The sequence below is a fragment of the Cutaneotrichosporon cavernicola genome (genome assembly GCF_030864355.1).
Source record: "Cutaneotrichosporon cavernicola HIS019 DNA, chromosome: 1".
NCBI classification, from domain to species: domain Eukaryota; kingdom Fungi; phylum Basidiomycota; class Tremellomycetes; order Trichosporonales; family Trichosporonaceae; genus Cutaneotrichosporon; species Cutaneotrichosporon cavernicola.
Window position 1 is genome coordinate 3,150,444 of NC_083393.1, and position 23,535 is coordinate 3,173,978.

The window sequence follows — 23,535 nt, forward strand, 5'->3', positions numbered from 1 at the left end:
GTACTCGTAGTAGACATGCATCATAAAGGAAAACAGCCGGGTATATGTAGACGTTGAACTGAACGGCCATGTGAGAGACGTGCCGTGCCACACAGCGCCCTCACCTCACGCCCCTTGACTATTCAACCATCCATATCATAACAGTACATCTAGCTCCTATGTCTTGAGCGTCTTTTGCAACAGCGTAATGCGGTCGCCGAGGGACAGAGCAATACCCTGTGTCTTTGAACGGATACGCACGTGGCCCTGGATAGCTCCGTCCTCGGTCTTCTCGATCGAGAGGTTGGCCAGCGCGTCCTCACCAAACAGCGAGCGCGCACACATGTTGGCGCTAAGGAAGTCGCAGTCTCCCGAGAGCGACGCGTCGGGCGTCAGACACGCCATGTTGGTGCTCTTCATAATGTGGTCGAGGTAGGCGCGCAGGTCTGAGATCTGCGTGTTGACATTGACCTTGTTCTCCCACTCGAACTCGGTCCACATGCTCCGGAACTGGGCCTCGTTGCAGTACGCAGGCTTGATGTAGTCCATAATGTCGACGTGCACATCGTTGAGGACAATGTTGACGCTCGCGTCAGAAGCGCCCTGCTTGTCGTAGACAATGTTGCCAAAGATGACACCAGTCTCGGTCGACGACACCTTGATCGTCGCCTTGATGTTGTGGAAACCGTGCGGGCCGAGAGTGTATGGTGCTGGACGCTCGACAAGCTTCAGGTCGCCAAGGGTCGCAAACTCGATCGTGAGGTTCTGCATCGTCTCGTTGGTCTGGTTGACAATGAGGACGTCTGGTGTCAGTTATGCAGCAAACAGCCAACTCACCGAGCATGATGTCAAACTGCTGAATGTTGACAACCGCCTCGGCGTACACTGGGTCCGAGAAGCCTGTGAGCTGCACTATCCGAGCGAGCTTGGACACAAAGTCGTCCTTGACCTCGGCAGCACCGGTCGCGCGCACGACGTCGGCCTCAAAGTCATCTTCGTCCGAGTTGCGCTTCGTCACGAGCTGCGAGAACTGGATCAGGTCGTCGGCCTGCACCTGCGCCTTCTTCGACTCTAGCGCCTTCTTGGCCTTGGCCTTCTTCTCCTCGGCCGCCAGCATCTTGGCGTACGCAGCCTGTGTGTCGGACAGGAAGATCTCGTGGACCGCCTTCGAGTTCTGCAGCTCTGCCAATGACTCGATGCAGTTCATGATGCGCTCCTGCGAGTCCTCGTCGATGGGCGCCGTCACAAACTTGGACTGGCCGACGCGGATGATCGAGGTCATGATGAGGATGGCCTCGGCGCGCAGTGTGTTGAGGGTCTGAGCGTCCGATTTGAGCTCGGAGAAGCGCAGCACGAGCTTGGTGAGGGTCGAGGCGAGAACGGTGGCGGTGAAGAAGTCGCCGCCCAGGATGAGGGCGCGGAGTGGTGGCTTGGCCGCCGCGCGAACCTGCTCCAGGCGCGCTGCCGCCGCGGTCGACGTGTACACCGTCTCAGTCGCGTATGTGCCGTCAGCCAGCACACGAGTGGTTGTGATCGCCTTTGGTGCCTCCTCCTTCTCTGGGACGCCCGCCGCCTCGTCAGCCGCCTCAGCCTCGTCCAGTAGCCGCTGCTCGGACGCGAGGATAGGGATCTCCCCAATCACCTTGCGCAGCTCGAATAATGCGCGCTTGATGTCCGCCGCGCCGTTGCAGTACTCGCCGACAATCCACATCGCGCCCCTGAACACCTTGCCCGACTTGATCTCCGCAAAGGTCTGGATGAGCTTCTCGGTGATGGTGGGGCGCAGGTCTGGGAACTTCTCAACGACCTCGCGCACAAACGAGATGACATCGACGGCGGACGGGTTGTTCGAGTCGCCGAGGAAGTCCATGAGGACATACACGACGTTGGCGGCGACTTCGGAGAACCTGATGGCGCACGAGTGGATGCTCTGGATGAGCAGCTGGCGGTACTCGAGGTTCTTGTCAAAGTCACCGTCGAGCGTCGACTGGAGCTGCTTCTTGAGGAAGAGCACAACGTCCTCAACGTTGCGGCTCGAAACCATCTGGAGCGCAATGCCGACCGCTTTCCGCTTGACCTCCATGTCGGGGCTGTTAAGCACCTTGAGAATGTCCATGACCATGCTGTCGAGGACATGCTCATGCTTGGAGCGGAGCGCGTCAAAGCGGTCAAGCACAATGAGCTTGACGTTGTTGTCCGCCTCCTTGACGATGAGCTCGGCGAACGCGGCAGCCGCGGCCTTGATAGCTGCGGGGTTCTGGGTTAGGGTCGTGAGGCTCGTCGCAGCCTCATACTTGACGGTGTGGCTGGGGGAGTTGAGGAGCTCAAAGATCGCGCGGATCCAGCGCGCGCGGTGTCCGCCCTCCTGACGCGCCTCCTTGCGGATGAGCTCGATGACGGCCATCTGCATGAGCTCGTCCATGCCGGCAATCTGGTCGGCCATTGAGAGGAGGTATCGCACGGCTGTGGGCTGCGAAATGTGGCACAGCGCAACGAACGCGTTACGCTTGCACGTCGCGTCTGACTCGGCGACAAGGAAGGTTTCGAGCAACTCGGGCGCGTCGGGGATCAAGTGCTCGTGGTCCTGGTAGATGGTGTAGACGGTGAAGACGGCATTCTTGCGCACAAACGAGTGACGGTGTTCCAAGCACGAGCGGACGGTGGGGATGAGGGGCTCGAGGAGCTCGTGCTCGCGGATCTTCTGTAGGAAGCGCAGCGTCGCACCACGAATGTACTCGTTGGGGTGCTGGAGGTCGTTACGGAGGGCGTTGCACACCAGGATCATCTCCTGCTTGAGCTTGCCGTTCTCATCGGTCTTGGGGCAGATCTCCCAGTAGAAGTGGAGCAGCTTCTTGAGCTGCTTGTTACGCGACGGCATGACATATTGGATGATTGGCATGAGTAGCGTGGGCTGGAGTCAGCGAGGCCTGCAGCGCAACGTACATGGCTCTGACCGTTGAGCGTTCCAACGATGATACGGCGCATAGTCTCGAGCTTGACCTCGTCCGAGCCCTTCTGGAGGGCGTTCCGGAGGTCCTGGGACGAGGGGGTGTCGAGGAGGTCATCATGGATGATGGTGTAGCACGTCGCCGAAGCGTCCATGGCGGGCAACTGGCGGTGTCCGCGGGACGGGTCGGGAGGGGAAAGGTGAGGGGTGGTGGTTAAAGGAGTTGGGCGCTATCGAGTGCGCACGGTGTGGTCGTCGGCGTCGAGGAGATGTGGAACGGTGTTGTCGATGGCCAGCAATAGTGGTAGGGGGGGGTGACGCGCCACGCTGGAGATGGCAGTGGACATGCGACCTCCACCTGGCAGACCTGGCAGGGGGTGCCACGTTGAAACGCCGAAAGTTCCGAGCCACGCGACGGTCAAGCTGACCGAATGGTGCCGATTCAGACTCCCACCCCTCCAAGGCCGCTCTGCTCCCGTCGGTCAAGGGACGGTTGTTCAACGAGGCAAGGAGGGTTCCGGAGTGAGGTGCTCAACCTTGGACTTGAAGCTCGGCATTGCCATTAACATCCTCCTCACGGCCACCTCCGTCCACCTCCTCCCCGTTCCCCGTCCCCCGTTCCCTTCCCCTAAAAATGGCCTCCAACACCCAGAACGTGAGCATCTCATCGTCACCATCCTCTGCGATTCCAGCAGAGGTTGCACAAGGCGGCCGACCGACCAACCCCGGCACCTCTCTTGGTGTTTGTGTCTATGCTCACCCCAGGTCGTCCGTTACTCGGCGCTCCTCGCTGGCCTCGCGTACGGCTTCTTCCACAACCGGACCGTCCAGAAGGAGGGTGCTGAGGCTGCGGTACGTGCTTGCTCGTTGACCAACCCCGTTGCACTGCTGACCCCGTGCCTTGTGATTCTTCCGCATCCCCACTACTCTCACCTCCCCGAACAACTCCCCCTCTCTCACCCTGCTCGTTCGCACCGTATCCCTACGTCGCGTTCGGAATACAGGTCGCACACGCCCAGGCCCGCCGGGAACAACTCATCGCGGACGCCAAGAAGGCGTGGATCGCGAAGAAGAACACGCCCAAGAGCGACCGTGAGTTTGCCGAGACCAGAGAAAGGAGGAAAGAGTGGCAGGGCGGTCGGGAACTGACCCCGCCCACCCACTAAGGCGATTTGCTCGCTCGCAGGATCGGCACATCTGCGCGAGACGGCGATGGCGAGTGTCCGTTCAGCCCATTCGCGACGGACTCGTGTGATCCTCTAAACCAGCCAATCAACCCTTGCATACCTTATCTCCTACTGACTCTAGTCATCACCGACCCCGAGGACCCCAAGTTCGACCTCGAGAAGGTTATGATGTCGTGGGACAAGAGCGCATAAATGATATAGACCCACGCCATCGGGGGAAATGCAATGGCAGCTCAACAGGACAAGGCGCAGACTGCGCGCGACGAGAAGGGCGCAGATGGAAGAAGGCGCCAGTGGCGGAGGACTGTTTGCAAGTGTGCAGGTGCAAGGGAGTGGTACAACATGATATCGATCTACTACCGCCGCTCGCTATCGCCGAGCGCGCTTCTTGAAGCGCTCGTACACGGCCTCATCGGTCGCACTTTCGGCACCTTGCGGGCGCTCCTTCTTGTGCCGGGCCGGCAACCCCTGCGCTTCGCGACGGACGTTGTCCATCTCGCGCTGGATGTCGGATTCGCGTGGTTGGGTGTTGCGGGCGACTGTTGTCAGCTCGTTATTCCAAAGCAGCAGGGAGCTGGAACCGGCAACACACTCACATCGTACATTGGCGAGAGGGTCGTCAACAGGTGCCTCCTTCTTACGACCCAACAGTGCACGCTTCGCCTTCTCCGTCTCCTCGATGTTACGCAGGCGGTTTCTGATGTCAGCAACTCATTAAGGATAGGAAGCTGGACCTACTCCATACCGAGGTCGACCTCTGGGACAGCACTCAACATCCCAAGCGAGTTCTTCATAGTCCCCTCTTCGGCCTCCGTAACCCCCTTGTCGCCCATATACTGGTCTGCAATGGCGTACAGCGCACCCTCCCGATCTGTCTCGACCTTTTCCTCCGTCTCTTCGATGCCCTTGCGCTTAGCCATCTCCTTGTCGATGTACGCCATCCTGTCGTCAGTCCGACCCCCATCTAGACACACATATGCTTGTCCGTATCCAGAGCGTTCGTCTGCTGCGTAAAGTTGTTGGTCATGACCTTGCGCGCCGCGCGCGCAGTCTCGTCCTCCCCATCAGGAACGGAGGGATGCAGCCCAAACTTGTCGTACTCGATCTCGGGGGCCTTGGGAGCCTTCTCCTCGCCGCGGTTGAAGCGCTCCAAGTCGATACCGGCCTGTTTCTCCGCCCGGCGCAGCTTGCGCAGGACCATCATCTCCTGGACGGATTGGCTTGTGTCAGAGAGCGGGCGGGGTGGGGTGGGTATGAAGAGGGGGGATGTTGGTGGGTGAGGTGAAAGTGGACATATTGGAGGGTGACGTACCCTTCTTCAGTTGGGGTAGCGGCCCCAGAAGACGCTTCGCTCGCGACCACATCATCCTCAGTCTTGGCCTTACGCACAGATTGCGGTCGCGTGCGTTTCTTGAACATGGTCGGATGATGAAGAATGTCAGTTTGGGTCTGAATTGTTGTTGCCTTGATTTGCCGCCGGCCTGAGACCTTGGCCTTCCTCCACCTCCCACTTCTCCATCCACCACTTCAAGCATGGCTCTCCCCAACCTCCGCAGTACGCCTAGGCAGCTAATACCAATTGCATGTCAAGCTGACCACAGCTATCTTCGCATCCGCCCGCAGCTCCGAGGAAGAGCGGCAGCTGTCGCGCGCGACGTTCTATAAGTTGTGAGTTTACTTCTTCACGGGATGGCTGACAGCAGCTCGGCGTTCGTCGCGAGTGTACTCGTCATCTCGTTATTGGCGTCTAGGAATGCCAAGGACCTGGTACCCAAGGCTGCGAAGACTGTTGTGGGCGGATGAGATGTGGACCAGCCCGAGCCGCCCCGCGCTTCCCTTTTGTCCAGCTTCTTTCCTGCCTAGCATCTATGTGCATCCAACCGACACTCGACCCGCCTCTCCTCTGTTGTATTAGCATTAGCATGGCATCTGTACCATATCCATAATCTCCACTCAGGAGTCTGTTCGGGACACTGCACACTGCGCGCCGAAGTACAGGCGCGGATTGGCATTACTCAACGCTGACACAAACTTTCCCACGGTGTCATCTCACCCGGACTAACCGTCATTGCTTTGTACGACGCGTCTGGGGACATTATCATCTTGCAATCTTCTCATATCTCACACATCACCACTAACACCTCGTCACCATCCGCCCTCCCTCTCGTGCAGTCGATTATACCCCGCTAGACGCGGCGCGCACAACCCCCTGACGAGCCTGCAAACATGAGCGCCGACGACCCAATTGAGGTTGCGGAGGAGTTGTCCGCGGCCGAGCACAACCAGATAGTAAACGAGGTGAGTATCTCGTTTCGGTTATTGCCTCGCTAACAGACAGGAGTACAAGATTTGGAAGAAGAAGTGCGCTCGTTTGCAACGGTAGCTGACAACAGCACGCCGTTCCTATACGACACGGTCATCACACACGCGCTCACCTGGCCTTCCTTAACATGCCAGTGGCTTCCAGACCGCGAGTCGTGCGTCCCCTTCCCCACAGCGCTGACTCAAGGCCTAAGGATGCCGACTACACGGTTCACCGCATGATTCTGGGCACACACACGTCCGGACAAGCGGATGACCACCTCATGATCGCTGAGGTGCACCTCCCCAAGGGAGGGGCGGAGGCTGGCGGGCGCGACATTGCCGAGCTGTACGACGAGGACAGGCAAGAGCTCGGCAGCCACACCAAGAGCTCAGCGCGCATCCGCGTCAAGCAGACTATCAACCACAAGGGCGAAGTCAACCGAGCCCGATACATGCCCCAGAACCCGCACATGATCGCGACCAAGACGGTGGCTGGACCAGTCTACGTGTTCGACATTACCAAACACGAGAGCCGCGCCCCCGCAAAGGGCGAGTGCAAGCCCAACATTGTCCTCACTGGCCAGAGCAAGGAGGGGTGAGTCACCCTGCGTCGGCGCTGATAATTAGCTACGGCTTGTCTTGGAGCCCGGTCAAGATGGGCCACATTCTGAGTGCGAGCGAGGACACGACAGTGGCGCATTGGTGAGTTGGGATGGCTCCAATTGAAACTGACAGCAGGGACGTGAACGCGTGGGAGAAGGGTCAGGCGGCCATGACGCCTCTGCGCAAGTACACTGGGCACTCGGCCTATGTCGGGGTGAGTTTACTCTTGGCTACGCAACCTGACTCCAGGACGTCGACTGGCACCCGGAGCACGACTACATGTTCGCCTCGGTTGGCGACGACCGCAAGCTCATGATCTGGGACACGCGTGACGAGAACTCGTCCAAACCCAGCCAGCAGGTCGAGGGGCATTCGGCCGAGATCAACGCCGTCGCATTCGCACCTAGCAGCCCCAACCTCCTCATCACCGGCTCGTCTGACCAAGTGAGCTATTGGAAGATGTGCCAAGCTGACAACAGACAATCGGTCTGTGGGACCTCCGTAAGATGTCGCTCAAACTGCACTCGTTTGAGGCGCACACCGACGACGTACTGCAGGTCGCGTGGTCACCGCACTCACCCGTACACTTTGCCTCTGCTGCCGGGGACAGGCGCGTCAACGTGTGGAACCTCGATGCGATCGGCGCAGAACAGACACCTGATGACGCCGAAGATGGGCCGCCCGAGCTCCTCTTTGTACACGGCGGGCACACGGCCAAGGTCAACGACCTGTCTTGGTCGCCGCTTGCCAAGTGGCACATTGCCACCACGGCCGAGGACAACATCCTTCAAGTGTGGGAGCCGTCGCGCCACATCCGCGCGGCTGCTGAGGCTGACGTGTCTGCGATGGATCTCGAGTAGTAGATAGAAGATGCAGGGTGTGGCTCGTGAGTAATTGGGAGTCGCTGTGTTGCCTTGAATGTCGGTTGCGTCACTCCCAGGCCACGATCCGAGCCATGGCTTGCAAGTTGCACGCATTGCACAACTCGGCTCCACTGCACCACTCTGGCGACGGGCAGCACCGGTACTACCTCGCAGGTGGTCGCAGGCGGCCTAGCACGAGTTGTCTATGACCATAATGAGCGAATCGTTCAAGGCTCTCGGCGTCGTAAGCTGCCAGGCCTTGGAGATTGAAGGGGAGAATGGGCTCAGGGCGGGCTCAAGATAGGAGACGAACAGGCGGGCTGTATTGTCGCTCACAAACGCCGGCGATAGCGACAACAGCTTGAGCATGCGTGTCTAGGCCACTCAAGGCGTCAAGAGCGCTGGAAGACCCCACGCTCCTCCTTGGTGGTGGTAAGTGAGAAGACGCCCAGGCGCAGGTGATGGCACAGCAATACATAAATACATTACATGGTGCCACGGATTGCTGCGCAAGCACCATGCTGGGCGGGGAGAAGCTAAATGCAAGACGGTGTTGGTGGGGTTCTGGGCGACGCCAGCCGCGCTGTTTGGGCGGCGATGCGATTATGATGTTTGCGTAAACGCAGTTGCGTTGGTAGTGATGATAGGACAGAGGATGTGGCGAGGATCAGGTATGTTGGTCGGCACGTCGAGACCTCCTATGTGCCCACCTGCGCCCGCTTGCCTACTCGTCGGCGTCGTCGAACGCACAGACGAGCTCGCCGACCGAGTTCATCACCATGAACTGGCCACCGTCCTCCCAGTCCGAGTCGTCGTCGTCGATAGAGCGCTCGGACATAGAATCCTGGGGATCGCTGTGATGACCTGGGATTTTGGCGTTGGTAAGGGCATTGACAATGTCATTAAGAAGTGTGTCATGTGTGGTAGGCGTGTTCCCCACACTGGTGCTGTTCGTCGAGGTGGTGGTGGCCGGAGGGGGGGAGACAGTGCGCGACGAGAGCCCAGGAGGCGGAGGTTGAGGTTCGGCCGCGATTGATGCATTGGCGATCCGCGAATCGAGCCAAGCACGCACGTCTTGGAGGGTTTCGCAGTCCCAGTTATGAACAACTGTAGTTAGCAGAGTTCACTTGAGGCGTTCTACGCTTCATAAAGATTTTCATATTGAACTGAAGTCAGATTGAGTTTCAGAAGTGAACCCACAGTAGCACGGTTCCCGGCGTTGTCGAAGACGCCGTTGGCCGGGTTGGGGCTGGGCCCATATATGAGGGTCATGATATCCTCGAGGGTGCGAGGGGTGCTGACCAACGGGCTTGTCCCAGGAAGTCCGTTCTCGATATCGTCGAAGAGACGAGCGGTGTCCTGGAGCATCAGCTGGGCCGCAGGCGCTCTCACAATCAGGAATTTGTTGCCGTTACTGCTAGAGTTGGCAAAGTTGTGAAGTATGGTGTTGATCTCGTCGACGTCAATTCCCAGGGCATCGAAGCCAGAAAGATCCCAGTCGACCGAGTGGTTGAGGATGTCTGAGCATCAGCTCCGGCAGCATAGTTACACACAGACTGGACCCTTTCCAGCGCGTATCCACAGATCGACAAGCTTCCTCTTGAAGTCAATAGCGATTCTGGCAAGAGGCTTGGAGAGACTGCCACCGGAAAGGTTCGAGTCCTTCTTGAACAGGTAAGGCGATGGTGCCCCCTCCAAGCCGATTTCCTCCTCGACGCTAGTAAGTCAGGGTTGTAGTCATCTAGGAACTTACAGCCAGTGCTCGCGGTCGTGTATTTCAGTGCATACGTCACGGTCTGGCGGGCCCTCAGTGCGGTTACCGCCAGTGTCATCGGGGTTGGGAGCGAAGTATACGGCGTCAAAGCCGACGTCCTTGAGCACGGGGTTGCCGTCGAAGTCGGGTAACTCGCGAGCGTAGATGGCGATAAAGAGCCCACGCCCAGTAGCCGGGTCGCTCTCGAGCTGTTCAGTATCCTTCTCGCCTATCTCTTGCTGCACCGCCTTGAGACCACCAGCGTGCGCGAGGATAACGGCCTGCTGAGCCTGCTCGAAATAGCCGAGGGGGAGCGCGGGCTCCGGTTCGTCACTGGGCTCGAGTTCGCTGGCGGTGCACGAAGGAGACGAAGGCGAGTCTGTCGGGGAGGGAAGCACAGGCGACATCATGGACGCAATTTCCATGTTCTTGATGTGCCGCTTGTTCTCCTGGCGCAGCTTCTTGTCATACTTGCTCGGGTCCTGGTCTACGACGAGGGGTTTCTGTCGTTAGACATGCTCCACCGACTACCAGTGTGTACTCACGACAAATTTGAAAGATTCGGCCGGGATGAGGCCAGCAGGCAGGGGAATGTGCCTAATGGGCTTCTCATCGTCATCCGGGTCAGTGGCCGGCTCCTTGCGGTTATTGGCGTGGTTGGGGTCGGTAAGGTGGCATTCGAACATATAGTACTGCAGATACTGAATCTGACCGAGGGAGTAGCAGAGCTGCCGCGTCCCGTCCGCGTAAAGGCCTGGAGGTGTTAGTAGATGGACGCATGAGAGAGGCGCGTTGTGTGATGACTGATGGCTGTGTGGATGTATGGGATTATGGCGTGTGGAGAGTTATGCGTGAGTGTGCGATGAAGAATACGTGTAATGACATGATCCACGCCAAAGGAGGTCAAGCGAGAGGGTACTTACACTCGTAGAGCTTGACTGGTTGGGCATTGCCTGAAGCGTCCTTTCCTGCGAGAGGGTGGTTGGGTTTGGTGATGACGGTCCTGTGGACTAGAGAAGTGACAGCACGGCGCTAGGGGTCAGAGGGGTCAGTCAAGATACTTACCTCATATTCATTGTCCAGCGCCTTGGCCCACTCAAAGGTGATATCGGCCCAGCGGTAGAAGCCATCATCAGTCGCGACGGCCGCTGGCGGCAGGTTGAGGACTTGGACGTTGGGGTTGGGCTCGGCGCCCTTCTCCGTGTCCCCCATTATCAAGAGAGGGCGGAGAGGGAGGGGTTGGGGCAGGGGGAGGGGGAGGGGGAGGGGGAGGGGGAGAGGTGTTCGACCGTGCACCAGTGCAGGGGCGGAGAGGACGAGAGGAAAGTGGTGAGGAAGAGGAAAACGTAGTATGAGTAAAGAGTGAATGAACAAGTATCGTAGAGTAGTGAGTGTTTATATTGTGACTCTAGAATCTGTATCCCGGTTCAAACATGGAAGAGAGGTGGGCGAGTGACAAAAGGAAGGTCGCACTTGGCATCCAGTCGTCCAGTTGACCACCTCCACCCACTTGAACCAGAACCAGCATAACATGCCGGAGTTGGACTTTGTCTCCGTGGGTAAGGCATGAAGTGACGCCACAGCACGTGGCATAAATTGTTACCCATCATGCGGCAGACGGAGCACCGTTCAACCGGCCCATCTCATCAACTAGGGGCTTTGGAAGACCAGACGACTTGCTACAACTATTGCTTGTCACCTCGACTACTCACCCACCACCCACCACCATGTTCGCCTTGGCACAGCGGGGCGCTCGCGCTCATGCGCCTCCACTCGCACGCGGATTCAATAGTGCTCGCAACCACATTCCCGTGATCCGCTCCCTTGGCCAGATGCGCAGGTGGCGTGCGCAGGCCCGCTCCCTCGGCCTCGAGGTCGGCCTCATTCCAACCGTGCGCCCCTCCCCCTCGCACTCCAGAACTAATCACAGATGGGCGCGTTACACGATGGACACTTGAACCTCGTGAGGGCGAGTGTGAACCGTCATCCATTGACGGTCATGTCGCTGTTCGTAAACCCAACCCAGTTTGCGCCTCACGAGGATCTGAATGCTTATCCACGCACGTTTGAGAGTGACATGGATAAGTTGCGCGGGTTGTTGCGCCAGGGACCAGCCGCTGTTATTCACGGGTTGGGTATTAGCGAGTACGACCGCCGACTGCCCAAGCAGAACCCCGGCCCGCCGCAGGGCGAGAGCCCGCTCGTCGTCTTTGCCCCGACAGTCGATACCATGTACCCTCTCCGTGGCGAGCTGCAGAACTTGACTGAGCACAAGGGTGCGACAATCCACGTTAAAGGATGGGGCGACGTCATGGAGGGCGCATCACGCCGTGGGTTTCTTGAAGAATTCGGGAATGCTGACCTGTAGCCCAGTTCTTCACCGGCGTCTCAACAGTGTGCACCAAGCTGTTCAACGCTGTCGAGCCGGATCACGCCTACTTTGGCCAAAAGGATATCCAGCAGGCTCTGCTGCTCAAAATTCGTGAGTATTGACCGGCTCTATAGCCGGCGCCAAGGTGCCCACTTTTGAGAGACGACCTGGCGCCATGACCACGTCAAGAATCTGACAACGCTGACCCCAGTCCAACAGGACCTCCTCTCCTCCCACCCCCCTCCTGAGAACCTCCACATCCTCCCGACAACGCGTGACAAGGACACTGGCCTTGCCCTCTCCAGCCGCAACTCATACCTCTCCGAGCCGGAACTCAAGGTGGCTCCCGTCTTACAGCGGGCATTAAAAGCGGCCAGCAGCGCATGGGACAACTGTGCGAGTGGCTCGACCATGATCGAGGTCGCGAATCGCGTGGTTGCCGAGGAACAGGAGCGTATCCGCAACGAGGGGGAGGACGTCGTCCTCACGCCCGACTACTTTGAGGTGTTTGACCGGCAGACGTTTGCACCGTTCCGCGGGACGCCGACTGGCGAGGACAAGCTCGTCATTTCGGGCGCGTTGCGGGTTGGCAAGACGCGTCTGATTGATAACCTCCTCCTTGGGTGGGATGCCGAGGCGCTGGACGTGTCGAACGATGTCTAATGGGATAGAATGTACAACTGTACAAGCTTATGGAACTGCTGAACCTTGGGCAAAGGCTGACGACATGAGGCAGCCAGATGAATGAGCGTGGCTGGTAGACAGAGTTGCGGCTCAGGGGTACTGTAGCAGGCACACCCTGACGTGAGTCATTTCTTTGGGCAGTTTAATCTTGCACTGAAGCATTGCATTCGCTTAGACATGATTATAGCAGATGACAGCCAACAGCTTTTGACAGTACCTGTGCAAGAATGCTCAACAAGGCCACGTATCGCGCGTCCATGTACTTTTCTTCACACTCCGTTACGCCACAATGCCATGGGTGGTCTTCTCCTCCGGGACCGTGCCCGAGCCCTGGGTAGCCGAGTCCGAGTCGTGGTGGGCCTTGGTCTCGTGAGCGTCAGTGCTGGCGATGCGCTCCGCGCGGCGGGTCTCGAGACGCTTAGCCGCTGACGACTTGAAGCGGCCACCGAATGTGACGCGCCCCTCAGTCCACTTGTAGTAGATAAGAGCGCCCATGACTGCGATCCAGTAGAAGCAGTATCCGAGGACTGTGCCGAGCGATGCCGTGTTGTTCCATCCAAAGAGGGCGTTGAAGATTTGCCAGCCTCCGTTGGTGGTTGGCGAGCCGGTCTCGGGGTTACCAAACGGTAGGTGCCACACGTTATTGTGGACGTTGTATGATCCCGGTCCGTCGCCAGTCTCGGCGACGTCGCCTCCAACAGCCTTGGCAAACTTGTAATACTCGAAGAAACCGATTGCCTTTGAAAAGAGACCGGCGCCAATCAGGAAGAGGAAGGCGGTCGAGAAGATTAGGAACCAGTGGAGAGTCGTGCTCGAACCCGTCTTGTAGATGATGTATCCGACGATAGCACCTGCAATGAGACCAACGACGACGGGAAGAGGGATCGAAGTGCCCGGAATACCGAGAGAGACACCGCCGACGAAGATGACGGCTTCGAGACCTTCACGGAGGACAGTGACGAAAGGGAGGAGGAAAAGAGCCCACTTGGCCGTGAAACTCGGCTTTTGGTATTCTGGTCCCTCGCCCGCCTCGGCGAGCATGCGTGCCGACTTGTCTTCAAAGGCGGCGGCCAACTTGTAGCGCCACTTGATGCGGGAACGGTCCATCTTGAGGAACGCAATGCCCATGACGAAGATGAGGATCGCCGCGATGAGCGAGAAGATGCCCTCCCAAAGCTGCTCGGATTTTGCCCACAGGTCGTTTAGCTTGATGTAGAACTGGTGTGAGCTGGTTCTTTAAGGAAATGTAAAACTTACGACAGCAATGAAAGCGGCACCGATGGAGAGGGCGATGAAGAAACCGGCAAAAGTGCCTGCCCAAATCTGGTAGCGCATACGCTTGAGAATCCTCTTGACTTTCTCATTGTGTGGTCCGTCATCTGGTCCGACAGCTTGGTCGACACGCTCGTTGGGCGACAAGCGACCAGATTGCATCAACTGCTCAACAAAAGAGAGTAGGACCGAGATGATGATCGATGCCTCGATCATCTCACCTGTCCGTTAGAGTCGAGCAAGCAAAGTAACTCACGGAAGACGATGAAGAAGATGGGCACATCGAACACGTTGTTGGCCATCTTGGCTGTGTTTGCTCTTTTGGGTGGGTTGGTTGGGTTGGAGGGGTTGGCAGAGCCTAGTCTTCAAGCTTCAAGCAACGAGCAACGAGCAACGAGCAACAAGGCAAGTAAAGTGGACTTTGGAGCGGCCTTTTTGATGCTTTAAGGAAGAAGCGAGCGCTTGAGGCCATTATCGGACAGGTATTTTGGCCAGATTCCTCAGGGTAAGTTGAGCCAAGTCAAGCGATATTCTATTTTCATGCCATGTTGGGACTGGCTGATAACTTGGCGCGGCCGACGATGAATATTCTTAGTGGTTGGCTCAATGACGACGGGGTATGGTGATCAAAAGCTCAACGGCCAAAGTGGAACATTTCTCGCGTGGCATAGGATTGTTGCCTACACCTTGTACACCTTTGGCCCTGGCATACTGTTAAGAACATGGCAGGGTCGGTCATCGTCTCCAGACCAATGGTCACTCGTGTAGCTGTTGGAGAAGCAATCAGCTTGACAGCATAGCCGCTACCTCCTCACTGCCGTACGTGTTTTACCCTGTACATGTGGTCGCACAATCGATCACGGTCGGGTGGGAGCAGCTGACGAACCCCTCAGCCTATCAATAAACGGAATGTTGCCTTCCCATGCATGAGCCTGGATCGCCCGTGGAGGTCATCTGACATTGGAAGACCCTAATGAGTCGACGTCAGACTAGTCTTGTCGAGATCTCTTTCATCGGCTCCACAAATGTTAATTCCGCGTCGTCGAGTTGAGTTGAGTAGTCGTTGGCCGAATTTATAACTCTTCGGGCCCGAGGAATGGGAATGGTTGGTGGTTGGTTCACGTTGCTTGCAAGTTTCAAATGCTGATATGTCGGCCGATAATATTCAGGCACCATTTTTCGCTCCTGTCGGGGTGAGTTTGATCCAATTATAATAAAGAGTTAGTTTCTGATTCTAAAACGTAATCAAACTAAAGTGAAAGGATCAAATTGGTAATTCTCTTCATCGGCCGTCTTGAGTAGCCTGCACACACTCACTAACTAGTACCCCTCGTATCCTCCTATCCTTCCTACGCCACAGTCGGCCTAGCCCCTCTCTGTCTCTAGAGTTCTGGCTTGGACCCCGACGCCGAGACTTCTGTGCGCAGTCATCAAGAGTTGGTTTAACGGGTTAAATCGCCCGACATTCGTGACCAAAGTAAACGGCGTTATCAGATTAGACATCGGGAAAAAGCGTCAACCACTCGTATGCACTTGTTGCAACCCGCTCTCCCTCTCGTCTAGGCCCTTTAATCTCAAGCCTCGTTATACACGTACAAACTGTTCCGCATGCGCATGGGTCATTTGGTGGAATCTGCATTGCATCAATTTCAGCCTCAAACGAAAGCTGACTCGGGGCCAAGTCCTTTGAAAGTGACCGGTCGGCCGGCCGGCCCAACAACCTTCCTTTGGATGAGAACAATCAACCCGAAACATTCTACTGTACCATTCTACCATCCAACCTACCATCTTGCCAACACTACATTGTACAACAAACCAAAACTTTGAGTTGTCACTCATAACCTCTTGGCCACCGTGCCCCCACCATCGCCCTCGCCACCCGCGATATGTCCGTCGCCGTTCCCCCACCACCCCGTCAACCACGTCCTCGTCCACCCGAGGCCGCTCCGAAAATGCCCGCCACGCGTCTCCACGCCCGGCCAGCCGCCGCCAAACCACCCGTCACCTCCAAGGCATCCCCAACCGCCTCCACGTCTACATCCGCCTCATCACCCACACTATCCACTGGCTCCACACCAGGCTCTTCCCGACGTCCAGGAGTACCCGCACCCGTCGGTGCGTTCACCATGCCTGGGAAAGATACATCGTCTTCCTCGGGCAAGATCTTTGCCAAACCCAGTAAAGAATGGGTGCTTCCAGAGCGCGCAAAGCCCGGCCGAAAGGCATCTACCCAAGAGCCAGAGAGTAAGCGGCAGAGTCAGAACCGCATGAGTCAGCGTGCACACCGCGCCCGCCGCACAGACTACATACAGACTCTTGAGGAGCGGCTACGACAGTACGAGGCCAACGAAATCCACTCAAACGTACGCCTGCAAGAGGTCGCGCGCGCTCTCAAGGCCGACAATGACAAGCTCAGGAGCGAGGTGAGTGCGCTCGGCTCGGCAATTGCCGCTGCCCGCAAGGAACGCGAAGGGTGGTCTGCCGAACGCCGCGCACTCAACGACACTATGCGGGCGCTGCGAACGCAGCTCAATGCCGCGCGTAGGTCCAGTTCCACGGGCCCGTCGCCCCGCCTCGACGACCGCCTCGAGTTCGAACTCGCAGCACTGGCGCGCTCGCCCGCACTTACTCCCGCGCTCTCACCATTGGCTGCCACCCCGCGACATGCGGCAACTCCACCCTTCGTCAGCCGCCCGGTCACTCAGCAACCCGACTCCCTTATGTGCCCCATCTGCCCCGATCCGGACCCAGACTGTCCATGCCAGCGCCCGCCATCGCCGGTAACAACGCTGCCTGCTCCTGAACCAATCCCCCTCCAGACTCTTGATTCCCAGTTGGCCCGCACCCAGCGCGGTACAGATCTCACCCTTCTCCAAGCAACTACAACGCTTGTCGCATCGGCCAACTGCGGGATGTGCGACATGTCCTCATTGGATTGCGTCTGCAACGAACCCGAAATCGAGGACATCAAACCCGTTATTCCCCGCTCGCCCTCGCCCCCGCCCGACACGCTCGCGATCATGGACATGGACTGCGGGCTATGCACAAGCAGCTCGTTCTGTGCGTGTCGGGCCGGATTGGCCTTGGTTAACGACACTGTCGCATCCGCACCCGCTACCGTTCCCGCGCCTCTGGTACAAATTGCAGCGCCGGCCGTGCCACTGCGTCTCCGCGCCCGGGCCGCTGCCAAGCAGAGCGTGTGGAAGCTCGACAACGTGCCAGCTGGCCAGAGCCGCGCTGAGGCAGTGTGTACCGGCGATCCGAGTAACTGCGATGCATGCAGGAACGACAGGTTTGGCCAGGAGTTCTGCGGACATCTGTTCGGCGTGAACGACGCGGACAATGACAATGACAAGGACAAGGGCGACCAGAAGAAGGGATGCGCTGGATGCACGAAAGGCAAGTGCGGCGGTGACAAAGGCCCCTTAACTGCGCGAAGCATGAGCATATCGTCGCTCATGGATGGTCCCGTCCCGTCGCCCAGCACAAGCGCGCCGGCGACGCCAGGTCCTGTCGGCGACGCACCGCTGGTGCTCACATGCTGTGGCGCGCCCGAGCTGTGTGGCCACGCGGCGGGATGCGACGACTCGATGCCAGTCGAGGAGGAGACCAAGCCGACGCCGGACGAGACGATACGGCCCGACCAGGCGTGGAAGCAGCTCAAGGCGCACCCGAACGCGCAGTTTACGCCGCTCGCGGTGCTTGCGGACGTTGTAGCACGGCGAACAAGGTGCGACGGGCCGCGCGTCGAGCTGTCTCCTCCCCCAGATGAGCGGGGTTTGGCGGATGCCCGCGCGACTCTGGCAAGCCACGCTAGCAAGCGCCGCTTGGCTGTCGAGACGAGTGCTGTCCGCGACGCGCTCAAATACCTCGACACGCACCCGCACAGTGCGCCAGGATCCCCAATGAGCCCCGCGGCCAAGCGCCGGCGGATGCTGTAACATGAAGGAAAAAAGAGTCAGCAGTCCTGTAGCATAGACGTAGACGTGGGTAGAATGCAAATGTACAAATGATCTATGTGTTGATGGTGGCATTGGCCTTGTCCTTGTTCTCAGCCTCTTCGTCGGCCGTGTACCGCTTCATCATCCAGCGCAGGAAGGACGGCACGTCCTCTGCGATACTCTTTGGCAGGGCCGAGTTTGTAACGAAGCGCGGAATACTGCCGCCGGCATCGGACGAGGTAGCCATACGCCATTCTGTACGTTTTCCGCCTTCGGTCTCGCACACACGCTCTACGGAGACGTATTTTCCACGCACGCGAGCTTTTTCCGGCCCCTGTTTCTCGGGACAGTCGGGATGCTTGAATGGCAGGGAGACTGAGTCAGCTCAAAGAAACACGACACGCACTATTCATAAAACGTCGCTGGCCATGTGGCGCGACCTGCAGTTCGCGCGAGAGGAGAAGCACGACAAATGTCCGCGGACTCGTAGGAGGCGGCGTGACATAAGTGAGCCGCCACACCTCTGCGACATGCGGAATAAGCACAGCGAGGCACTGGGTTTCGCGACACGACTCGATGTAACTTGGGTCAGTTTTCCTTTTCTCATTTAACGCCAAACGCACTCGCGTTCGTTCTCCGAGTGATACTCGAGCAGTCCGCGTCGGAAATGCTCATAGATGCCCCTCGGGTGCTGGGACATGACGCGCGCCTGGCGGGCCACCTCATCCAGATCCATTGACCGGCGATTATCCGCACTCAGCCGCCGACTGATGGACCGGACGAGGTTGAGTGGGTTGAGGGGGTTGAGGTTGAGAGTAGACGGCGTTTCGGCCGTTGGCGCGTATGGCTTCAAACTCTCTGCGTCGTAGGACGATATGCGACCACACCAGTACTCGCTTACGCCGATGGATTTGCGCAGCTGAGCCAGTCAACCAGAGCCGAAAATGAACTCACTTTGGCTTGCCCGTATCCGGTGTTGATGCTGCGGAGCTGGACTGTCCCGTTCTCCCTCATCCCGCTATCGGACCATTCACTATTGTTAGCTTTGGAGAGTTGGACTCACTCCATAGAGTCGGCAAGCCGCTCGCCAGCGTCAAAGTAGGCATCGAGGAAGGCGGAAAAGTCCTCGGGAGCCGAGCTAACATCGGGAATGTCCTGGGGTGAATACTGAGTAGGAGCAGATAGGGGATAGGCGGCGAATTGTCTGAGACAGAGGAGACGCGGTCTCGAGAGAGCGGCATGCAAAGGTCGACGCGAGTGGGAGTGACGTGTTTCGCTGAGTCATGTCTAGAACCCAGGCGGGGACCCAAGTTGTAGACCCAGACCCACCCTCCCCACACACACCCACTTACATCAAAAGTCAGCGGCTTGAGGTCGAAGACGATGTCGCGGCCCATAATCAAGTTGGAGAGAAACAAACGGAGAGGGAGAGAGAGAGAGTTGGCAGCTTGTCTTGGGCAGAACTGGACTGAGTTCCACTGCCTCCAAGTGATCGTCCGAGACACTCACTTCGTGGGGCTCCATGAATTGCCTCCGTTCCATCTCAATCTTGGCCAGCTTGAACTCGCACGACCCACGTTAACAATATCTCACTCATTCTCACATCTGTATCTCGCCTTATTACACGAGCTGTACGATCCGACACTTTCCACTTTCCACTTTCCACTTTCCACCTCCCACCTCCCACCTCCCACTTGCCACTTGCCACCTCCAACAACCCGCTCTAGCGCCCTTTCCCCTCCCACTTACTTCTATCGTTACCGTGATGGACTACGACCCGCCACCAGGCGCTGTCCCGCCTTTCCTCGCCAAGATCCGGGCACGAGTACAACCGCCCACTCCACCACTGGTTGCGCTGGAAGGTCCAAACACGCTGTATATCCCGCCGCCGCCGCCTGATGTCGAAGAGGACGTTGTGCCGCCAGAGAACTTTGCCGCGGTCACACAAGGGGTTTACCGCTCTGGGTTTCCGAAGAAACGGAATTTCCAGTTCCTCGAGACGCTGCAGCTTAAGACGGTTCTGTGAGTAGATGCAGTGAACTGGACTGATCCAAGTACTTTAGTCCTAGAGGATTACCCCGAGGCGAATCTCCAATGGTGCCAGGATCAAGATATCCAGTTTATGGTGGGTCTCTTCAGGTATCGCCACTGACAACAGCAATTCGGCATCCCAGGTAACAAAGAGCCATTCGACAACATCCCCGAGGACGTAATCTGTTCCGCCCTCGTGGCCATCCTCGATAGGCGTAACCACCCCCTCTTGATCCACTGCAATAAGGGCAAGCACCGCACCGGATGCCTTATCGGCTGTATCCGCCGCCTGCAGAGTTGGAGCATGACCTCGATCTTTGACGAGTACCGCCGCTTCAGTGCGCCCAAGAGCCGCGCAGTCGACCAGCAGTTCATCGACCTCTTTGATCTCGGCCCGGTGTGGGAGGAGGTCATGAGCCAAGCTGGAGGGGGACTAGCAAACCTGCCTGCGTGGCGCATGCTCACGCTCCCGCTGAGATTGGCGGCCAAGCGCAGCGAGGTCGAGAGGGAGAAGGAGGAGAGGGATGAGAGGGAGAGACGCCGCCGCGAGGCGGTCGCAGTTGCAGGGGCGGTGGCGTTAATTGAGACGCTGCCATTAGTGGATATCGGAATGGAGGTGGTGGCGAGGTAGATAAAGTCGTAGTCTGAGTTTTGTACCTATGCTAATCTGTACCATATGCGCAGAACGACGAGCGGCTGTAGGGCGTGTTGGCGTGTTGGTGCCGAGTGTGAAGTGGTGCACCTGTGCCACAACCTGTTGCTCTTCTTGGCCAAGCCATGTCAGGCGTGTCCAGTTCGTCCACGATACTCGCCAGCATGAGGATGCACTTGGTTGCGCTTGGGCCTCGTCTCTGCATCCCCCCGTCCCTTTGGCGCTTGGTGCCCCGACTGGTCCAAGTACATGCGCTCCCTCAACGCACGTCCATACGCTTCATATCTCATCTAACAGCTTGGTCTAGTTCAAGCTACGAGCTACGTAATCCGGAGGGTTGTGAGGACGCGCCACTCGTCCGCCGTGCCATTGACATCGACCACAGCCACCTCGGTACATGTAATCTCAATAGGCCAATCGCCCGTCCCATCCTCGATCAATTCCAACTTCTTATCCTCCTCGAAATCGCCATAACAAAGTGACAAATGCGGGAAATAAGACCCCGTGCTTTCGTTGAGGTACTGGGCGACGGCGGTTCTGAGCGCAACCAACCCGACAGCGGTGGCGGGATCCACTGGAGACAAGACGCACTGGTAATACCGATCACCAGGTTGGGGAGGGAGGAGACGGAGCTTGAGTCCGGGCTCGGCTGATTCCATTGGCCGATCATGCGCTTCGGGGTCCTTGTTAAACATCCCCTCATCACCTTTACGCAGAAGAGACGCGTCGGTCGCCATGTCGCGGGCGAGCATGCTCGTGTCGATGCCGCGGTGGACGGCTTTCTCAAGCTGGTCCACGTTGACGGGGTTGCGCGGGGTGAAGAGCGTGATGTGGGGCATGAAGGCTGGAGAACCAGCGTCCTTGGCGAGGCGGAAGATTAGCTCGCTTAGCTTTTTCCCCTCGTGGCGGGGGGGAAGGAGCCAGATCGAGTAGCCTGGTGTCAGAAGCTGTCAGAAGCCGGATGGGTTGGGATTTACCCTTGAGTGCAAAGGCCCGGTCTGCGGCGCTGGCTGGGGCGAGTTTCTCCAGCTTTTCTTGCCGGTGTTCTGCAATGTCGGCTTTGAGGGTTTCTAACATGATGTGGTGATGTGATGTGTTGTGATGTGGGAGAAAGTGAGGTTGTTCGTCAACAAATAGGGGACAAATAGGGGACGGCGGTCGAGGCAGTGTACAGTACAAGTACGTCATCGGTAGGCTACAACTTGTGGACCGAGGGATCCGTAGCTGACCCAACAACCCAACAACCCCACAACCCAACAACACATCTCTTACAGTCGCTTCACATGCATGTGTCTAGCCAGTCCACGCATCCGTGCGATTCTCTACACACTTGGCAATCTCAGCACTGAGATCGCCATCACCATCCATAATGTCCAGGGTGAGCCCGGCACTCCCCGGCTGCGCTAAAACGTCCCAGCACGCCTTGGCGACCAGCTCGCGGCTCGTCGTCTTGAGCTGGGTCACGCCGACCTCGGCACCGCCCGCCGGCTCGTCCGTCAGTCCACCGGGCCGGAGGATGGTATACTCGAGCTCGGTGGCATGTAACGCCTTGTCGGCGTCGTACTTTGCCTGCATGTCTGTTGTCAGGTCATATTGTGGGCCAACTCACACGTCCCAATCGCCCCCCACATTCGCTTGCTCATACTGTGACTCTCGGCAGTATAGTGCCCCGGCGCCGGCTTGGATCTGTCACGTACGTCGACGGCCGAAATCATGATGAAGCGCTTCACACCGGCAAGCTTGCACCCTTCGAATACCTTTAATGCGCCTTCATAGTCGACTTTACGGGTACGCTCAATGCCTTCCTTTCCGCCCGCGCCGGCAGCGAAGAGAACGGCGTCCGCATACCGCTCCGCAAGTAGATAGCGTATGTCTTCAGCACTGCTCGCTTCGAGGGACAGAACGGCTGGAGTCGCTCCGAGCGCGCGCAGGTCGTCGATGCTATCCGTCAGCTGGGGAGAACGGAGACAAGACGCACTGCGTGTCGTTGCGCACAACCGAGGTGACTTGGTTTGAGCCGCGGAGACGGGCGACGTGTCGCGCGACCTTGCCGCCGCCGCCGAAGATTACGAGGTGCATTCTTGAGTGAGGGTGGGATTGAGGGTGGGATTGAGGGTAGGATTGAGGGTGAGGGTGAGATTGAGGGTGAGGGTGAGGGTGAGGGTGAGATGGAGGGTGAGAGTGAAGTGAGAGTGAGTGAAAGTGCGAGTGAGAGTGTGCGATATCAATGCCAAGTGATGTCAGCTTCTCATAGTATGACAGCATGCTCCCATGTCGTCATGAGAAGCATCTTCCAGCGCGCAGACTTAAGATGTTGATGCTCCTCGTGTTGCCGTTTGTCATCCCACCCATGAACTGTGCAACATGATCCCACAATCAGCTCGCAGCCCGGCACTACAGTACTAAAGTGATTTCAAGATGCTTTGTGATGGAGAGAGGTGGAGGGAGTGGAGGGAGTGGAGGGAGTGGAGGAGATCTGAAGAGATCTGGAGATGAAGAGGATGCATTCCACCGCGGTGTACCGCGGCATGCGTACGTCATTCCGTCCTTCCTCGCCATGGAATCGGGCCGATTACAGTAGCACAGGCACGACAACAAGATACGACGTTGACAAACTCGCCACCTCGGGCGCGAAACTCGGTTGCTGACGGTTGATGGTTGATGACTGATGACTGATTGCAGTGTGCTATATTTGCTGACTCTGATACCATTCCGCTTCCGCACAGGCGACGCGAGGCCCTTCCGCACAGGCGACGCGAGGCAAAGCTAACGCCGAACCGATATTGGAGTCGAGTAATCTCTCTTCAACTGAGTGAGAAGCACGATTGATCCTCATCGCCAGCGCTACCGAACTATTTGGCGACTGATTCAGCCTTCACTTGCAGAGTGCTAATGGTTGCCCGACGCCGAGGTGCATACTGTATGACAGTAATCGAGGCCGCAGTCGA

At 57.8% G+C, this 23,535-nt stretch overlaps 12 protein-coding genes across 12 annotated transcripts; 5 read left to right on the top strand and 7 right to left on the bottom strand.

The window, feature by feature from the left end:
* Positions 1-156: 156 nt before the first annotated feature.
* SEC26 (uncharacterized protein) lies at positions 157-3,081 on the bottom strand (the record flags this gene model as incomplete). Its single annotated transcript, XM_060596758.1, has 3 exons — positions 157-782; positions 817-2,890; positions 2,923-3,081. The coding sequence occupies 3 exons, from the start codon at positions 3,079-3,081 to the stop codon at positions 157-159; spliced, it is 2,859 nt and encodes a 952-aa protein (XP_060453719.1).
* Positions 3,082-3,560: 479 nt separating this feature from the next.
* Positions 3,561-4,305, top strand: TIM11 (uncharacterized protein; the record flags this gene model as incomplete). The annotated part of the gene is made up of 4 exons (XM_060596759.1): positions 3,561-3,581; positions 3,692-3,778; positions 3,931-4,018; positions 4,235-4,305. 4 exons carry the CDS (start codon positions 3,561-3,563, stop codon positions 4,303-4,305), a joined length of 267 nt encoding a protein of 88 aa, XP_060453720.1.
* A 177-nt stretch (positions 4,306-4,482) lies between these two features.
* On the bottom strand, positions 4,483-5,532 carry CcaverHIS019_0111730 (uncharacterized protein; the record flags this gene model as incomplete). Its single annotated transcript, XM_060596760.1, has 5 exons — positions 4,483-4,652; positions 4,710-4,810; positions 4,852-5,055; positions 5,088-5,333; positions 5,426-5,532. 5 exons carry the CDS (start codon positions 5,530-5,532, stop codon positions 4,483-4,485), a joined length of 828 nt encoding a protein of 275 aa, XP_060453721.1.
* Positions 5,533-6,339: 807 nt separating this feature from the next.
* Positions 6,340-7,880, top strand: HAT2 (uncharacterized protein; the record flags this gene model as incomplete). The annotated part of the gene is made up of 8 exons (XM_060596761.1): positions 6,340-6,411; positions 6,452-6,474; positions 6,507-6,590; positions 6,623-7,012; positions 7,045-7,119; positions 7,156-7,234; positions 7,270-7,464; positions 7,500-7,880. The coding sequence occupies 8 exons, from the start codon at positions 6,340-6,342 to the stop codon at positions 7,878-7,880; spliced, it is 1,299 nt and encodes a 432-aa protein (XP_060453722.1).
* A 727-nt stretch (positions 7,881-8,607) lies between these two features.
* CcaverHIS019_0111750 (uncharacterized protein) lies at positions 8,608-10,848 on the bottom strand (the record flags this gene model as incomplete). Its single annotated transcript, XM_060596762.1, has 9 exons — positions 8,608-8,990; positions 9,025-9,049; positions 9,084-9,242; positions 9,276-9,403; positions 9,437-9,600; positions 9,637-10,139; positions 10,182-10,390; positions 10,560-10,668; positions 10,702-10,848. 9 exons carry the CDS (start codon positions 10,846-10,848, stop codon positions 8,608-8,610), a joined length of 1,827 nt encoding a protein of 608 aa, XP_060453723.1.
* A 515-nt stretch (positions 10,849-11,363) lies between these two features.
* pan6 (uncharacterized protein) lies at positions 11,364-12,670 on the top strand (the record flags this gene model as incomplete). The annotated part of the gene is made up of 4 exons (XM_060596763.1): positions 11,364-11,528; positions 11,567-11,966; positions 12,005-12,118; positions 12,219-12,670. The coding sequence occupies 4 exons, from the start codon at positions 11,364-11,366 to the stop codon at positions 12,668-12,670; spliced, it is 1,131 nt and encodes a 376-aa protein (XP_060453724.1).
* A 300-nt stretch (positions 12,671-12,970) lies between these two features.
* FTR1 (uncharacterized protein) lies at positions 12,971-14,265 on the bottom strand (the record flags this gene model as incomplete). The annotated part of the gene is made up of 3 exons (XM_060596764.1): positions 12,971-13,909; positions 13,949-14,184; positions 14,220-14,265. 3 exons carry the CDS (start codon positions 14,263-14,265, stop codon positions 12,971-12,973), a joined length of 1,221 nt encoding a protein of 406 aa, XP_060453725.1.
* A 1,824-nt stretch (positions 14,266-16,089) lies between these two features.
* Positions 16,090-17,904, top strand: CcaverHIS019_0111780 (uncharacterized protein; the record flags this gene model as incomplete). The annotated part of the gene is made up of 1 exon (XM_060596765.1): positions 16,090-17,904. The coding sequence occupies one exon, from the start codon at positions 16,090-16,092 to the stop codon at positions 17,902-17,904; it is 1,815 nt and encodes a 604-aa protein (XP_060453726.1).
* Positions 17,905-17,977: 73 nt separating this feature from the next.
* Positions 17,978-19,301, bottom strand: CcaverHIS019_0111790 (uncharacterized protein; the record flags this gene model as incomplete). Its single annotated transcript, XM_060596766.1, has 6 exons — positions 17,978-18,279; positions 18,311-18,486; positions 18,528-18,823; positions 18,859-18,937; positions 18,968-19,059; positions 19,257-19,301. The coding sequence occupies 6 exons, from the start codon at positions 19,299-19,301 to the stop codon at positions 17,978-17,980; spliced, it is 990 nt and encodes a 329-aa protein (XP_060453727.1).
* Positions 19,302-19,669: 368 nt separating this feature from the next.
* On the top strand, positions 19,670-20,566 carry SIW14 (uncharacterized protein; the record flags this gene model as incomplete). Its single annotated transcript, XM_060596768.1, has 3 exons — positions 19,670-19,926; positions 19,960-20,029; positions 20,063-20,566. The coding sequence occupies 3 exons, from the start codon at positions 19,670-19,672 to the stop codon at positions 20,564-20,566; spliced, it is 831 nt and encodes a 276-aa protein (XP_060453728.1).
* Positions 20,567-20,907: 341 nt separating this feature from the next.
* Positions 20,908-21,664, bottom strand: CcaverHIS019_0111810 (uncharacterized protein; the record flags this gene model as incomplete). The annotated part of the gene is made up of 2 exons (XM_060596769.1): positions 20,908-21,521; positions 21,565-21,664. 2 exons carry the CDS (start codon positions 21,662-21,664, stop codon positions 20,908-20,910), a joined length of 714 nt encoding a protein of 237 aa, XP_060453729.1.
* Positions 21,665-21,880: 216 nt separating this feature from the next.
* On the bottom strand, positions 21,881-22,666 carry CcaverHIS019_0111820 (uncharacterized protein; the record flags this gene model as incomplete). Its single annotated transcript, XM_060596770.1, has 3 exons — positions 21,881-22,164; positions 22,197-22,528; positions 22,566-22,666. 3 exons carry the CDS (start codon positions 22,664-22,666, stop codon positions 21,881-21,883), a joined length of 717 nt encoding a protein of 238 aa, XP_060453730.1.
* Between the last annotated feature and the right edge of the window lie 869 nt (positions 22,667-23,535).